We start from the raw sequence: 16,631 nt of genomic DNA, 5'->3' as shown, positions 1-16,631 counted from the left end.
GTCGACACATATAAGTTAATACAATCATCATAATTATCATAATATAAACTCTATATACAACCTAACATCTAAACCAAAACTATATACATTCAAACAAAATAAGTCTTGTAATATTTATGATAACGCTAAGTAGGGTTTGGAGGTATTTGACGATAATTTTAAATTTTAAAGTCTGTGGCTATTTTTCATGACAATATGTTGAGTGATGGTTTCTATTGCTCAACGAGCTCAAGTTAGAGAGCTCTAGCAGCCTTAGTGTTTTCAATGTTAAGTGTTCTTAAGTTAGAAAACTCATTGTGATGCTAGCATTGAATGTTAGTCTATGCTCTTGAGCACTCTCTTGATAGTAAGCTTTTGTGATATAAGCTTTTGGGCGCGCTCTGTTCATCGTCGAGTGGCAATCTTCAATGTTTTTTTCTATTTTGTTGTTTTTCTTATTATGTGATTTTGTGATCTTCTAATTAATGGGTTATGATATTATTGATGTTTATACACTATAACTTGATATGGTTAATGTCATGGGGATTGCTATGAGGAAATCCTATTGAATGTAATTATAGGGTGTGCATTGATGTGAGGAGTCTGGATTGAAGGTTTATCTTGATAATTATTCGAGCTTATATAGACTAGATTGAGTTATGTAGTGAGAGGGGTAGAAGGTCCTGATTTAGGAGATTTATCTTGGTCAAAGATTTTTAAAGGATTGACATTTTGTGTGGTAGAATGAAACTCATTAGTAATAACTTTATAAAATAATAGATGTTAACCATAAGTGCGAGACAACCTAGAATCATACATCGTTGCCATATCTAAATAATTAAGTCTAGAGTCATCTTGGTGTGAATGATATCTTTATATTGTAAATGTGTTTGGATGGTTTAAATAAAGTTTTCTTTGATCTTATATATTTATATATATTATTTTTTTTCTTTTTTATAAATTAGTTTACCCTTTATATGTGTCTAATTGGTTTGTCTTTGTGTTGTTTTTCTTATTTTACAATAATAACCTTGACAGGTGTGAACAAAAGGATATGCATATGTGTAATGGCATCTCTTATGGATATGGAGTCATCTATCCAAGTTATAAGAGGAAGTCATTAGATCAAATTAGATACAGTCTCAAGATAGATACATTGTCACGATAATAAGAAAGGTATATTATCATAATTCTATTTTTGAAAGACTATATAAATATAATGTATTTTGAATGTTTAGTTGTTAATTATTATTATAAAATATGTTATTTTAATAATAATATACTATATTAAAATGAAATATTACAATATTATTGCTTGATTTAATAAGTAGTTATTGTTTCAGTGTGATTGTTTGGGACCGATATACGAACCTGGTTGGTGATGCTTTATTACTCTTGTATGTCGGGGACCGTTGTCTTTCCTTCAATGAGAGTGGGGGTACCTGCGAAGATACTCCGATGCTAAAGTCAGATATGAGTATTGGAACTTTAGTTCTCTCAATCAGTGATTTTTCTCACAAAGTAAACTATTTTCTCTTAGACCAAAACGTACCTTTTTTCCTTAAGTTTTTATGTATTTAACCTAAAAAGTAAAACAAACTAATTACCTTAAAATCTGGTTAGTTGGTAAATTCAGTTACCTACCCGTAATCCACGTTAGTCTTGAGATTCGGTTAGTTGGCTCCGTAATCTACGCTATCACGGTTTATATATTTTTTAGTATTTCTTCTTTAACTGGATTATTGGTCCAATTATTTAAGCGTTGAGCGTCCGCCAACCCTTTTAAACATAATTGAGCGTGCGTAGGTTTGACGAGTGCTTTCAACTATAGGATAGTTGACAAGCGTTTGGTATGGTTGGAAGAAATTAGGTCGTCTCTATAATGGATAGAGCGATCGGTCTATTGGTTGTGGCTCATAACAATTTGGTTTATATATCATACTATACAACTATAAAAACTATAAATTAGGTTAGATTCCCTAGTGTTATCTTTGGTGATGAAGATATATGAAGAACTCATAACAAATTAGTGAAGAGTATAAAATTATATATATTAAAATTATTTTTCTTCTTTAAAGTTGTTGGATCCTTAATTATATTATTAATCTAATGATAATATTTTAAACTAAACTTAAATAAGCATTAAAAAAAAGAAATGTTAATGATCGTGTTAAAAAAAAAAGTGTTCTTATTGTAAAACGACATACCCTTATATTAGAATAATAGATTTTAAACATTAGACAAGTCAAATAGAATAAAAGAGGACAAGCATAAGCTAACGGATTGAAAATGAAACTGAGCAAAATTTGACGTAGCATCAGGACCAAGACCTGGAGTGATAGTGTCATCATGGTCCAGCTGGTGGACCACAACTTTGTATAATGGAGCATACGTCAGTGGAACATTATAAACATTGTACAAAGGAACGTGTTTCATTCACAAAATGTTTTTCTTCCCACCATCCCATCCTTAACCTATACCATAGACCTCCCTCTCTCTCACTCTCTTCATTTCTTCTTCCTCATCATTGTTAACTCTTTTCTGCAACTTCATCTTCCTTAAACATCACTCATGGCGTCTCTTCTGCTCCTCAACCACCTCCAATCTCCTCCCCTTTCACCACCACACGCCACCACCTTCAACAACACACCAACCACAACCCTCTCATTCTTTTCCAAAACCAAACCCCCATTCATCCTCAAATGCTCTTCCACCTCAAACCTAAGCCCAAAACTGGACCAAGAAGACGTCCAAGGAAAAGAACAAGAAACATTTGATTTTGAGGCTCCCTTGAGCCAAGTGTGGAGGGAAATCCAAGGCATGAAGGATTGGAAAGGGTTGATAGAGCCAACCATGAACCCTCTCCTCCGGCGAGAAATAATCCGGTATGGGGAACTGGCACAGGCATGCTACGACTCCTTCGACTTCGACCCTCATTCCAAGTACTGCGGAACCTGCAAGTACCATCCCTCCCACTTCTTCCACCAACTCAGCATTCCCCACTCCGGCTACACCATCACCCGCTACCTCTACGCCACCTCCAACATCAACCTCCCCAACTTCTTCCAGAAGTCCAACCTCGCCTCCGTCTGGAGCCCGCACGCCAACTGGATGGGCTACGTCGCCGTCATCACCGACAAGGAACACATCAAACACCTCGGTCGCCGCGACATCCTAATTGCATGGCGCGGAACAGTCACCTACGTCGAATGGATCCACGACCTCAAAGACATTCTCCGTCCCGCGCTCTTCTCCAGAGACCAAACCATCAAGGTAGAATCTGGATTCCACGACTTGTACACCAAGAAAGAACACTCCTGCACCTATTGCTCTTTCTCGGCTCGCGAACAAGTACTCTCAGAGGTTAAACGTCTTCTTAACTACTACAAAGACGAAGAGATAAGCATCACCGTCACCGGGCACAGTCTCGGTGCTGCGTTGGCCGTTCTGAGCGCGTACGACATAGCCGAGGTTAGGTTAAACGTGGTTGGCGACGGTGGTGAACGTGTTCCCGTGACGGTGTTTTCGTTTGCGGGGCCTAGGGTTGGGAATTTGAAGTTTAAAGAGCGGTGTGAGGAGCTCGGGGTGAAGGTTCTGAGAGTGGTGAACGTGCACGATGTGGTACCCACCGTGCCGGGGATAATAACGAACGAGAAGTTTCGGTTTCAGAAGTACATAGAGGATGCGCTGTCGTTTCCGTGGAGCTATGCGCACGTGGGGACGGAGATTGCGTTGGATCACAGAGAGAGTCCGTTCGTGAAGGGGAACGTGGATCTGGTGAGTGCGCATAACTTGGAGGTTCATCTGCACCTCGTTGATGGCTACCATGGGAAGGAAAAGAGGTTCTGCTTGGCGTCGAAGCGTGACATAGCGCTTGTGAACAAGAGCTGTGACTTTCTCAGGAGTGAGTACGGCGTTCCGCCGAACTGGCGGCAGGACGAGAACAAGGGGATGGTGAGAGGCGGCGATGGGCGGTGGGTTCTGCCGGAGCGCCCCAGATTGGAGGCTCATCCACCAGACATGGCCCACCATCTCCAGCAAGTGTTGGACAACCACCTCGCAGGTCAGCAATTAGAAACCACTTAACATGATGATGTTTAAGAAAAAAAACAGTGTAAAATATGTTCTGATGATGTTTAAGAAAATATTAACCTGTGTTTTGAAGAAAATGTATATTGAAAATCGATAAAAAAAATAAAAAAAGTTTTCAAAACATTAATTTTCAACGTACAAACAAATTACACCACAAACTGTTTACAAATTTTAATAATAAAAATAGAAAAAATATATGTATAACTATAAAAGGGTGACCGTAGAAAATGAAGAAATATATTTTCGATTAGGGATTTATTTATTTTATTTAACTAGAGGAAAATGTTGTGGAAAATGATTGCAGAAAAGGAATAAATAAATAAATAAAGAAAACACGTTTCCATTCAGAGTAATAACGACAAAAATAAGTGGTCCATGCATAAACATTAGATTAGATAGTCACCATGTTCTTCCAACCCAAGGGTTTGAATATCGTGATCCACTGAGAAATGCTTGAGCTGTTGTATCCAAATCCGATGACATTTCAAGTCAAACTTTAATTTTTAATTTTTATACTTTCATATAATAATTTGTGTTTGTAAATTGTTAGGTATAATAGACTGTTAATTTGACCATAATTATTTTAAAAGTGAGTGTTTTTCTTTTAAATAATTTGTTGTTTTGTAACATAAAACTTGTTATTGTGAAAGTGTATAGAAATTAGATTCTATAATTAACAAGATTAAAAGTATGATGTGTAGGAGGAAAATGTGAGAATATATATTGTTTTGAAGGAAGTTTGTTTCTTTTTTAATGTTATAAATGAATATATGTGGAATGTAATAAAACATGTCTTAAGAATAAAAGACAATACGAAACATTGGTATCAATTTAATAAAAGTTTGTGTTTGAGAATTATTATAATATTAATACATATGTTTTATCGATGAAGATTCCTTGAAAAAAATGTTGAATATTCCACTGAAAAAAAAACACCAATTTATAAGATAGACAAAGAAATAATAATTAAATCATAATATTTATAATTTTGACGTCTATAATTATTGATAAATTTTCAATTTTTTATCTATATTTTATTGATAAGTATTTTATAGATAAATTTTTAGTCATCCATGATCAATTATAAATGAATTTTACCTCTATCGATGAATTTTACTTTATAGTAAATTCATTTTTTTATGTTACCTTAATTAATAGATTCTTTATGTAATTGTTTTGAAAATTTAGGAAAAGGTTTAAATAATTGCAATTTATCTTCTCGTAATACGTTGTTTATAAATCAAATATATCATAACACAAATGCTTAGACTTAGTTGTGTAAGATAATGAAACTCGATAGGTAGGAGAAGGGAAAAATTTAGCCTAAATGAATATCAAGGAATATGAAAATGAAACTTTAGAAAATTAAAGAGAAGTCTGAACAAATTTAGAATTTTTTTAATTAAAACCAAATGGAAAAAAACTAATTAATTAAAATTATAATTTATACCTTTAATTAATTTAAAATATTAAACTTTATCACTTTAAAAATTATCTCTACTTAACATAAAAATGAGTCTCGCATTTAATGTTTCAAAATATATTTTTTACCCAATTATTAAACGTAATCAGAACATATAGACATAATAAATATTTGTTACACTATTATCTAATTATAGATTGTCATTTATAACATAATTTTTCATTAAAAATTTGCCATTTGAATTTTCTGATGTATACTTGAAATAACTTTTAAATAATGTAATTCTTTTACTTCACAATACACCAAAAAATTATTTATTATGTATTTGATTTTCATTCAATTCGTGTTTGTTAGCTAAAAAAAAGCGTCCATCAATCCACCCATAACAAAATAAAAATAAAGGTCAAAATAATCTGAATTGCAGTCATTGAAATCTGTTCGAATTTGATTAAGTTTAATATCATTTTCAGATTGACTCAAAGTAATCACATTTTCTATTTATTTTTTTATTTTTTTCGTATTCAATCTAAACCGAACCACGCCATCCTTAAACAGACTAGTGAATACATGTAAAAGAATAATGCCTAAGATGATGTTAAAATCAATGATGCGTTCCATTTCATAATTGAATAATTAAGAATACTTTTTTTTTAACAAAATAAAATGTTTAAAAATTAATTCAACTTAAATAAAGATGACGAATAAATTCTAGGATTGTGATCAGTGATTCAGTGGCCAGAAAAAGTTGTGTGAACAGAATGAGAAAAAAGAATAATTTTTAACATAGTGCAAAAGCCAATTATATGTTCATTTTATAATTTATCGAATAATCAATCATATAATAAGCTAGGTCCCATAGAAATCACTGCATTCAAATATTTAATAATGATTTTCACAAATGGTTAAGAAATCTCGATCATAATTGCATTATAAAAAATATAAAAGCTAATATGAACTACTTTTATTTAAGTATTTAATATTTAAGTTAATTAATTTAACATTTTTTATTTGAAATTTTAATATAAGTAAATTTTACTTATATATACATCACTTTAATTGAAACATATATTACCACATTTAGAATATTTCAAATCAATCAGGAAGACAATAAAATATAAATGAATATTTTCTGAAATTTAAATAAAAGATTTATAATTTATTAATTACTTAATTTTAAAAAGTCATTAAATGCTTAAAACCTAGTTAACTAAATGAGTTAGGACTCAAATCTCAAATAAAAAAATATTGGATACTTTCACATCTCATTTTTCACTTGAGATTAAAAAAGAAATTTAGATATGAAATGAGATGTCTTACTCAAATAATATTTTTAGATTAATGGTATCATACATACTTTTATATTCATACGACCCAAATTATAAAAATAAAATAATCATAAAAATATAAATTTATGTATTTAAAAAAAAATAGTATCAAATAAACCTAAAAAATTTAGATTGGTCAGGTGATATTTTTCAATATTTTAATGGGGGATAGACGAATGAATGAAAAAGATACTGTGTATGGCTTAGTGGTCGATAAACTTTATAAAAAAGAATGATAAAATAAAAGAAAAAAAGTTAAAAAAAAGGGAAGGTTGTTAGGTTAGGGATGGTGATAACAGGACCGAGTAAAAATATTTATAGGAAAGAAAATATTGTAAAATTTAATAAGTGAAGAAAAAGTAAAAATAAATTTTGAAATGAGAGAATTTAGAAAAAAAGTAATAATTTAATTTGGTGTTGTGGAACAAAAAACCTAAGAAGTAACGCCCGTCGCGTTCTTCATGTGCAAACGGAGAAGCCAAACGCACCAGCAAATTTGTCGGAATATTAAATTTTCTCACTACAAAGCCAAAAACATCAACAGCAAAAGTAGAAGACAGCAACATACCTAGGATTTATCACTCGTTCCTCTGTGTCTGTTTCTTCCAAGAGGAAGAAAAAGTAGAAGAAGAAGAAGGAGGAGGAGGAAGAGTGAAGGGAACTGAACCAACAGTACCAAGCAACAATGGCGATCGCTTTCTCCTTCTTCACTGCGCCCACTTCATCTTCATATTCATTCTCTTCTTCCAAAGCCGTTCCTTCTCTTTCCCTTTCTTCCTCCCTCGGCATCCGCATCCCGCGGCGCGCGGATCGCTTTTTCCCTCTCTGCACCACAATAGGAGCCTCTGTCGGCGGATCCTTCGGAGGACACGGTGGCGGACATGATGGTCACGGACATGGCGGTGGTGGCGGCGGCGGTGACGACGAGCACGGCAATGAGGGAAGGAACGAGGCCTTGATGGTCGTGGCGGAGGCGGGGAGGGCGTTGGAGAGCGTGCCGGCGGATTTGGCGGCGGCGATAAAGGAGGGAAAGATTCCGGCGGCGGTGGTGACGCGGTTTTTGGAGCTGGAGAAATCCGCGTTCTTCCGGTGGCTGCTTCAGTTTCCCGGTTTCAGAGAGCGTCTCCTCGCCGATGATCTCTTCCTCGCGAAAGTCGCCATGGAATGCGGCGTTGGCGTCTTCACCAAGGTTTCTCTTATCTCTCTTTCCCTTCTCTCCGTTCACTCTTTCAACATCTATTTGCCGTATAACTTAGCGTTGTGTTTGTTTAGACTGCTGCTGAGTACGATCGAAGAAGAGAAAACTTTTTCAATGAGCTCGAAATCGTCTTCGCCGATGTGGTACAACTTTTTTCTTTTTTTTTTTGTTGATTCTCGTGTTATACATTCGACATTCAAGAATGAATGTTGTGTTGGTTTGTGTGAAATGTGGATTGAAGTTTGCGGCTTAACATCCCCTTTTGCATGTACTGTTTTTGTTGTTAGGTGATGGCCATCATTGCAGATTTCATGCTGGTTTATCTTCCTGCGCCTACTGTTGCGCTTAGACCGCCACTCGCAGGCACTGCAGGGCCTATTGCTAAGTTTTTCCATGGCTGCCCGGATAATGCTTTTCAGGTTTTTATAAATATATCCAATAGGTTTTGATTACTTTCATAGTTTTGCTATCAAATGTTGGTGTTTGTGCATCTCATCTCGTATTCCTGATTTCCTTCAACAGGTTGCTCTGTCTGGGACATCATATTCATTGATACAGAGGATTGGTGCAATTGTGGTATGTATTTCAATTTAGTAACTTCTGATTTATTTATCTTGCAATTTGAATCCAATTTTTCCCCTTTCGTTTCCCGTGACTAATTGCTGTATATAATGTGGTTGCCTTGCACAGCGTAATGGGTCTAAGCTTTTTGCTGTTGGTACTGCTTCATCGCTGGTTAGTTCTTGTCTTCCCTGGAAATTTTTCCTGTCCTTTTCTGGTTTGAGAAGTTTTTGCATCGCTTGATCTGTCTTCCCCGCAAGTTTTATGAGAATTTATGGATATTTATGTATTAACCGTTACCAGAAGAACTAAGGGGGCTCATGATTTGGCAATTGAGTTGACTGATGCAGTCTTCTCATCTACAAAACTTGACTACTTGAGAGTTGGACAAAGAGTTTAGTCTTAATGTTTTCCTTTGAGTAATGAGTATGATCCTAGTCAGAGCTAGCACTGCATTAATGTTTTCCATGGATCCATTTTGTGTTTTACAATACAACCTTTTCTTTTGATAAATAATCCTGCCCACTGGTTTTGACTTGAATGTTCTACATGTGACTGGAATCAACTGACTTCAGACCCTAACATATGTACTCCATTTTGTATTCCTTCAGGTTGGTACTGCTATGACAAATGCCTTAATCAATGCAAAGAAAGCAGTTAAATCTTCGGAAGGGGAAATTGAAAATGTTCCCATATTGTCTACCAGTGCTGCCTATGGTGTCTATATGTCTATTTCTAGCAACCTCAGGTAAAAAAGAATGATGTGGCTTTTGTTTTGAACTTGCTCTTGCCTTTGTTCATCTGTATTTTTTCACTAATTGTTATTACAAGATTTAGAAAAGTTATTTCTCTACTTGGTCTATAAATAATTACCACTAAAGGAATCATTTGATAAAATACCATCGATATTATTATAATGTGAGGGCTAACCTAACCATAGTTGAATAATTTACATCAGTTGTTTGTCATTGTTCATAATGTTGACTCATTGTCATCCGATTATGGTCAAGCATGTCAATATATCATGATGAGTTGCTTGGAGAGAAGGGGTTTCTCTATTCTCTGGTCCTGTTTTAAATGTTTCTTTACTATGATAATCAACATCTAATAGACTAATAAAGCTACTGGAAAAGTTACAAAATGCAGATGATTGTAAGTGGTATTTGCACAATTTATGTTGCATGACTTTGTAAAGAAAGTTCACTTTTATAAACTGTTCTCTTTGCCGTATAAAAGTATGTAGTCATTAGTCTTTCTTTTATTATTGCATTAAAACTATGCTCTCACCAGTTCATTCCTCTGCAGTAATTGCACATCAACTGTTGTTTAAAACGTCTACTAAGAATCTGATTTTTCTGACAGGTATCAAGTAGTTGCTGGAATTATTGAACAGAGGCTTTTGGAACCTTTGCTGCACCAGCACAAGCTAATTCTCAGTGCACTGTGTTTCGCTGTGCGAACTGGCAACACTTATTTGGGTTCACTACTGTAAGAAATCTCATGCCTTTTCTGATTACTTTTTAGAAGAGTTTTGCTTGTTGGTAGTGGTTCATGTGTGTGTGATCTGTGATTTTCCTTGACAGGTGGGTGGATTATGCTCGTTGGATAGGTGTTCAGTAGGCTCAAGACCAAGATTACATGACTTGGATCTTTCTTCGTTGAGTAGATTTTTCTCTAGATGTTCATTTGCTTCAGTAGTAAACATCACAAAACCTGTTTCTTTTCTGCAGAGGTTTGGTTGTAGGATTGTTATCTCAATAGGTTTTCGTTCTCTATTTTTACATGCTCATCACTGAGTACTTTCTGCGTATTCTTCTTTGTACAAGTTTCCTCATTCAATAATGTGATGAGGATATGAAATAATTTATTTTTGTTATCAGAACATGATTTGACAGTCTATGAAAGTTGAAAATCTTGTGATTGCAAGATACAAAACAAGTATTTTGATGCTAACACAAGAATCCTCTATCATTTCAAACTTAGCCTACATTTTGATCAATTCCCTGTATTTGTTTGGTAGAATCATTATGCCACTCATTTGCAGAACTCTGAATACCTTAGGAATCTTTATGCATTTGTTCTCTTTTGATGAATTTATCATTTCATGACAAACCCTTGCTATAATAATAACTATTGTTATTGTTTTTATAACAAATTTAACAAAATAATGAAAAATAAATGAATTAATGGAATTTCTTTTTTATCTTTGTAACATTGTCCTTGCTTTGTTTTTGCATTTCTTAAATAGCCAGTTTTTTTTTCTCCCCTTGTGATTTTTGTCTAGACACGTCACGTGTTCCAAAAATAGGATGAATAAGACGAGTGTTAGGATATTTAGAATTTTCCTATTTAGAATATGCAGAAATATAAACAAAAATGGAAGCTTTTAAAGCTAGGGTCAAAACTCAAAAACAATTGACGTTTTTACAGAGATGACAAAACAAAACATCATTATCCGAAACAAAATTTATAAATAATATTAGAAAGAGGCTTTTTCTGGTAATGGGAGTTTTAGCTTTTTCTGTCAAGTGAGAAGTGTTGTCTTGAAAAGATAAATACTTCCAAAAAGGAAAAGTGATTGCAGATTCCACTGGTCCAAACGATAATCAATTTTTGGTGAGCCTGTTTGTTAACCATAAATATTATAATTTTAAATATTTATTATAAGATGGCTAAAAAGTTCCATTAATGTAAATTTAACGATTTTTTTAAAATCAAGGGGTTAATGTTACAAATATAAGAAAAACGTGAATTTTTTTTTCTCAAGAAAAATATGTATCTTAATGGGTAAATTTTGGATGAAGAATCCTTTGAAAGAGTTTAAAGAATTTAGTTTATACATATTTTGAAAGGGGGAAGATGATGATTTGCGACTTGAAAGTTTGAGATATAGAAATATTAATAAAAAGGAAACTTGATTCTTACAATTAAAAATTGAAAAATTAAGTTTAAGGTGAAAAAATACATTGAAAAAGGTAATACTGCAACATTTTTTTAAAGCAACCTTTTAGAGTTATTATATATCTCTGAAATAGGCCTAAAATGTTTGCAGTTTTTGTTTTAATCGATGTATTTTCTAATTTAAAATTATATATACGAGTTTCTATAAGTAGACATTTGGGTAGTCTTAAAAGGCTTCAGTTATTGCTCTGTTTTGATCTATTGCTTAATAAATATTTACTAAAACAATAAAAAAAGAAAAGAAAATTAAATTGAACTTTTTCAATAAATTAAAATTAACTTTGCCTCAAATTAAAAATATAATTATATCATTTAAATTTTTCAAAAGTAAAAATATATAAATTTATTTAACTGAAAAAGTTTATTTTTCTTCTTCTCTATAAATGTCCATTGAGAATTCATAAATACTTTATTATTAGCTGCTATCTGTTGTCTCCTTCTTCTTCATTTTATTTAACTTTTATCAATCACAGAAATATATTTTGATAATTGCTTTTTAGTACAGAAGTGATATATTGATTTCTAAAATGTTTTTCATGCAATATGTTTTAAGGAATTATTAATAAATTGACTTTGAATTGTTATTTTTAAGTCAAGCATTGTTTAGGATTCATAAAGTTGTTTTTAAAGTTAAGTGACTGTAAAAAATAAAGATAATAAACCAGTGAATTGGTGGAAGATGTCTTCTGTAACATCCAAAAATATAGTATAAAACTATATAATAGAATAATCACATGTTAATAATACTACAGATCAGTCTTACAAAAGATAGGACATACGCTTATGGCCGAACGGCCTTACAAAATAACGAGAAAGTTAAAACTGTACAAATAAGCAATCTAGACTGAACGATTTACAAAAGACCTATACCGAACGATCATACAAAAGAAAAAGGTAAAAGATGATCGAACGATCATCGTACAAATAAACTAACTACTGACCGAACGGTTCTACTGTTCGGTCTTAACTTCTACCTCGACCAAACTTTCTTCGTTTAGCGCTTCTTCCAGCAGCTATTCTCCTTCTGCTCACATCCACACGGATGATCATTGCGACAGGACAATAACCGAACGTACAAAACGGACAAGATAGGAAAATAGGGTAAGCTTATGTAATTTAATTCATGTATCAGCATATATTTCACACAATCAACTAAACAAGATAAATCATTAACTCCTTCATGCAAAGCCTAATACTAGACTCTGACTGTCCGGACTCTATGAATTGTGTAGCTACGACATTCGTGCACCCGAATGATGTAGTAACTGGGATACCCTCAACAGCTGCCACCCGAGGTTAGTCCTATCTGTCCAAATTAACCATAAGGACTAGGACCGTCTGCCATTCCCACACATGACTTACCCTTCTCTACGTGAGAACGAGTAATCACGGAATATCAGGATGAACCGCCAGCTTAGCTTTATCCACATTCATACTTTACCAATTTCCAATATTCATTCATGAGATATTTCTCCCCGGAACACTCTTTCATATTCATACTCATTTCATCTACATCATATTCCATCATCTTTCATTTTCAAAACCTCAAATCGAACCAATTTGAATACAGATCCCATAGGATACCAAATACCGACCGTTAATCTTCAACCCCGAACGAGACCGAACACTTGGAGTGAGACCGAGAGGTCTCCAGTTCCAAAACATATCAAAACCGAGAGAGATATTATCGAGGTGTAGAAAAAGATCGATTACAGTAATATTTCTCAAAGACTAATAGAGTCGAACGTTATTTACAAGGTGAGCCAATTTAATGAATTGACTCATGAGAGTTTAGACCGAACGCCAATAAGCCTAGGCCGAGTACTAAGACTCTAGGCCGAACACCATAGAAACTGATACTGTAGGACATCGAATAATAATAAGTGACAGAATTATATGAAGAAACCGAACGCTATAAATACTTAGCTTATTTATGAGTTTAACATCAAGGAGAAAGAGTGCTAGTCGAAGACCGAGCACTATAAAGACCGAACGCTATTGGTTTTGGCCGAATGCTCTTATTTAAAAATTAAATTACAGAATCAAGGTCGAGCGTTTGGTTTAAGACCGAGCACCACTTAGTACGAGCACTTGGTGTAAGACCGAGCACTACTTAATACGAGCGCTTGGTGTAAGACTGAGCACTACTAAACTTATAGAATAAAGGCTTGATAAATATAAGATATCATTTAACTAGTGTTCAAGAATGAACGAAATATACAAATACATATAGATATACTGAAGTTTATAACCAAAATGAAAACGCTCGGTCCTCAACTGGAATTCTCTCCAAATGACAGAATCCAGTTCCAACCAAGTCCACAAGAAAATCGAACGGTCAATGACCTTCAGTGACGAACATCAATTTTCACATAGAAATACAAACTTAGAATTCATCCTCTTATTAATACATTCCTCAGCATTTATCTTCATACATTCATACAGCCAAAACATAGTAACAATCATACTTCATATTTCATCCAACAATCAAACAAGCATGTCAGCATTCAAAATCGAGAATAAAAATCAAATTATATAAGCTTCCCTTACCTCTTAACGTGACCGAACGCTCACAGATATGGTTACTGGTTCACCTCTACAAATCCTTCTACACTCAACGTTCAACAACTTCCAAAACTAAACCAAACAGAAAATCCAGAAACTCTCAGAACAAGATGATTGATTCATGCAACCCATAAACTAGGTTTGCATGTACCAGGAAAACACACGGCTGAGGGAGAGATGAACTTTCCAGCTCAGAATCGAAAACTGATCGGTTCAAACGAACGCCCTCGACGCCGGGAATGCTCAGGTGTGGTCTGTTTGATGATCGGAGGAAGAAAAGAGTAAGATTTTGTAGAGAGAAGATTAAGAAATCTTAGAGAGAAGGAGGAGAAGAATGGAGTAGAGCTGTCAAATAAGCCCCTTTAATAAGATTTGGCCCTAGCCCATATGTGTTAGGGCCAAAAAAGTCCACAGGACCAAAATAACTCTTTATTAAAAAAGCCCACAGGGCTAAAAACCCCTAAAGCCCTATAGGCCAGGGCCAGCCCATGGGCTTTCCTTTTTACAAAATTTAAGTCCAGAAACATAATATCATCATACAAATAATCACAAATCATGTGTATTTTTTATCCAGCTTTCATTTTGTCTTTGTTAGTAATAACTTATAACCATAATTGATTCATGTATAATTATATTTTTTTACCAATAAAATTAATTTTCTACTTCATAACTGTTTCTATATTAATTAGTTTAATAATAATGCTTTTATACAATTATTCCTTAATTTCCAAATTTTGTTTTGATAATTTTTTCATCTTAATTTTGGTTTCTTAATTTTGGTTTGTAAATTTGACGGTTTAGAGATATCCACATAAAATAGGTTTAAAAGTTAAAAAATTTAATTTAATTTGTAAAATTTTGATGGATTAACGAATTTATTTATAGATGATAATCTATTTTGTCACTAGTTTAAATCAATATCATTCGATTAAGATTTGTGATCAAAATTACATTATTTTTAATTGGTGTGAACATGTTAAAATTTTGACTTAATAACTTTTTAACTTTTTTAATTTTCCAAATTTAATAAAATTAATATTTATTATTTACAAAGTTATATAATTCTTTTAAAAAAAATTTATGAAACGTATAATTTAGTCATTTACATCAATTTATATATTTTTATGTCTTTTTCATATATTTTATATTATATTCATTTGTCTTTTTTATTAGTTTCTTATTAAGAGACATTGATGTAATTTATTTATTATTATAATTTTTATTTATTTTATATGTTAATAATTAAATACAATAATAATTTTAATTTTAGTATTATAAATTATAATATTATATTTATTTAAAAATATTGTATCTATTATTTAATTATTTTTTATTACAATCGGCTCAATTATGATAAATAATTCAATAAAAACGATCTTTGTTGGATAAAGATAAGTATGATTTTAAAATATTAATTTAATCTAAAAGGTTAGAAAAAAAATATGATTTTATAACCACTGGGATTACATCTAGATCTTGTATACTAACATATATGATATTCATAAGAATTTTGCCTAACAAGGATTTTCACTAAAAAGTTAGATATTTTATTACGTGAAATTAATTTTAAACTTTACAAAGTTTGTGCTTTAATTTTTTAATGTATATATATCTATACAAAACATTCAACAAAAGAATTTTATATGACAAACTATAAAAAATAAAAATTTTACACCGATATTAAAAATTCATCAAATCAGTAGATTTGAATTTAAAATCTATCCATAATTAATATTTCAAATATTTATATAGATATCAGAATTCAATTATTGAAAAATCAAATTTTCAACTGTGTTACATTTATAATTTCTTTTTTGAAATTTTTTTCATTTTCTTTTAAATAAAAATAATAATAAAAATTTTCTTTTTTAACTTTCCAAAATAATAAAATTATATATTTAAAATATACTTATAATTAAAAAATTATTTTAAATAAGTTTTTATAAAATCAATATTTATACATTTATATTTAATTAAAAAGATATTAAATATCATGTAAATTTTGAAAATTATTGAACTTGTAAAGTAAATAAAAGAAATAACTAAAAAAACATTAAAAGTGAATTAATTTAGTTTGGGGGCTAGCCCCATCCTAACCCTACCCCAACCCACTTTATGTGGGGCTTTAGGGGTTGGGACTTTTAAAAAGCCCCCTATTAAGGGGGTTAGAAAATTGGGGCTTGATTTTAGAAGGGTTAGGGTCAACCCATGGGCCAGAGACTCAAATGACACCTCTAGAATAGAGTTTCAGAAGGTTGAAGAAGATGGTTGCATGCAGAGAGTGGCGTGAATTTTTGAAAACTCAGAGTTTTACTCCTACCGTCAAAACCGAACGGCCACTCCACTGCTTACACCTGTCTTCCACTTTCTGTTTTCCAGCTCCCCTTCCTCGACACTTATCTTCAAGTCAGCTGGGTTTTGGGTGGATTTTTAATGGGTCTGACATCTTCCAAATTGATTTCACTGAGTGAAATATATAAAAATAGAATTGTATTGCTAAAATATAACCTTTAAAATGTTTTTATAG

The 16,631-nt window shown here is 32.5% G+C and overlaps 2 protein-coding genes across 2 annotated transcripts; both read left to right on the top strand.

Moving 5' to 3' along the window:
• Window positions 1–2,415: 2,415 nt before the first annotated feature.
• Window positions 2,416–4,148, top strand: LOC108340626 (phospholipase A1-Igamma3, chloroplastic). Its single transcript, XM_017578123.2, has one exon. It carries the CDS (start codon window positions 2,551–2,553, stop codon window positions 4,063–4,065), a length of 1,515 nt encoding a protein of 504 aa, XP_017433612.1. The 5' UTR covers window positions 2,416–2,550; the 3' UTR covers window positions 4,066–4,148.
• Window positions 4,149–7,241: 3,093 nt separating this feature from the next.
• Window positions 7,242–10,517, top strand: LOC108340627 (protein RETICULATA-RELATED 4, chloroplastic). Its single transcript, XM_017578124.2, has 8 exons — window positions 7,242–8,008; window positions 8,092–8,160; window positions 8,305–8,436; window positions 8,540–8,593; window positions 8,708–8,752; window positions 9,190–9,326; window positions 9,941–10,066; window positions 10,162–10,517. The coding sequence occupies exons 1-8, from the start codon at window positions 7,505–7,507 to the stop codon at window positions 10,196–10,198; spliced, it is 1,104 nt and encodes a 367-aa protein (XP_017433613.1). The 5' UTR covers window positions 7,242–7,504; the 3' UTR covers window positions 10,199–10,517.
• The last annotated feature ends 6,114 nt before the right edge of the window (window positions 10,518–16,631 follow it).

This window comes from Vigna angularis, chromosome 5 (genome assembly GCF_016808095.1).
Source record: "Vigna angularis cultivar LongXiaoDou No.4 chromosome 5, ASM1680809v1, whole genome shotgun sequence".
Classification (NCBI taxonomy): Eukaryota; Viridiplantae; Streptophyta; class Magnoliopsida; order Fabales; family Fabaceae; genus Vigna; species Vigna angularis.
Note: the sequence above shows the minus strand (reverse complement) of the source record. Positions and strands in the feature narration are given on the sequence as shown.

Excerpts from the sequence above, each read along its gene's own strand:
- LOC108340626 (XM_017578123.2), top strand. The coding sequence starts at position 2,551 with ATGGCGTCTCTTCTGCTCCTCAACCACCTCCAATCTCCTCCCCTTTCA.
- LOC108340627 (XM_017578124.2), top strand. The coding sequence starts at position 7,505 with ATGGCGATCGCTTTCTCCTTCTTCACTGCGCCCACTTCATCTTCATAT. Across the intron at positions 8,161-8,304 it reads AAATCGTCTTCGCCGATGTG|GTGATGGCCATCATTGCAGA; the intron begins GTACAACTTTTT and ends TTTTGTTGTTAG. Across the intron at positions 10,067-10,161 it reads ACTTATTTGGGTTCACTACT|GTGGGTGGATTATGCTCGTT; the intron begins GTAAGAAATCTC and ends TTTCCTTGACAG.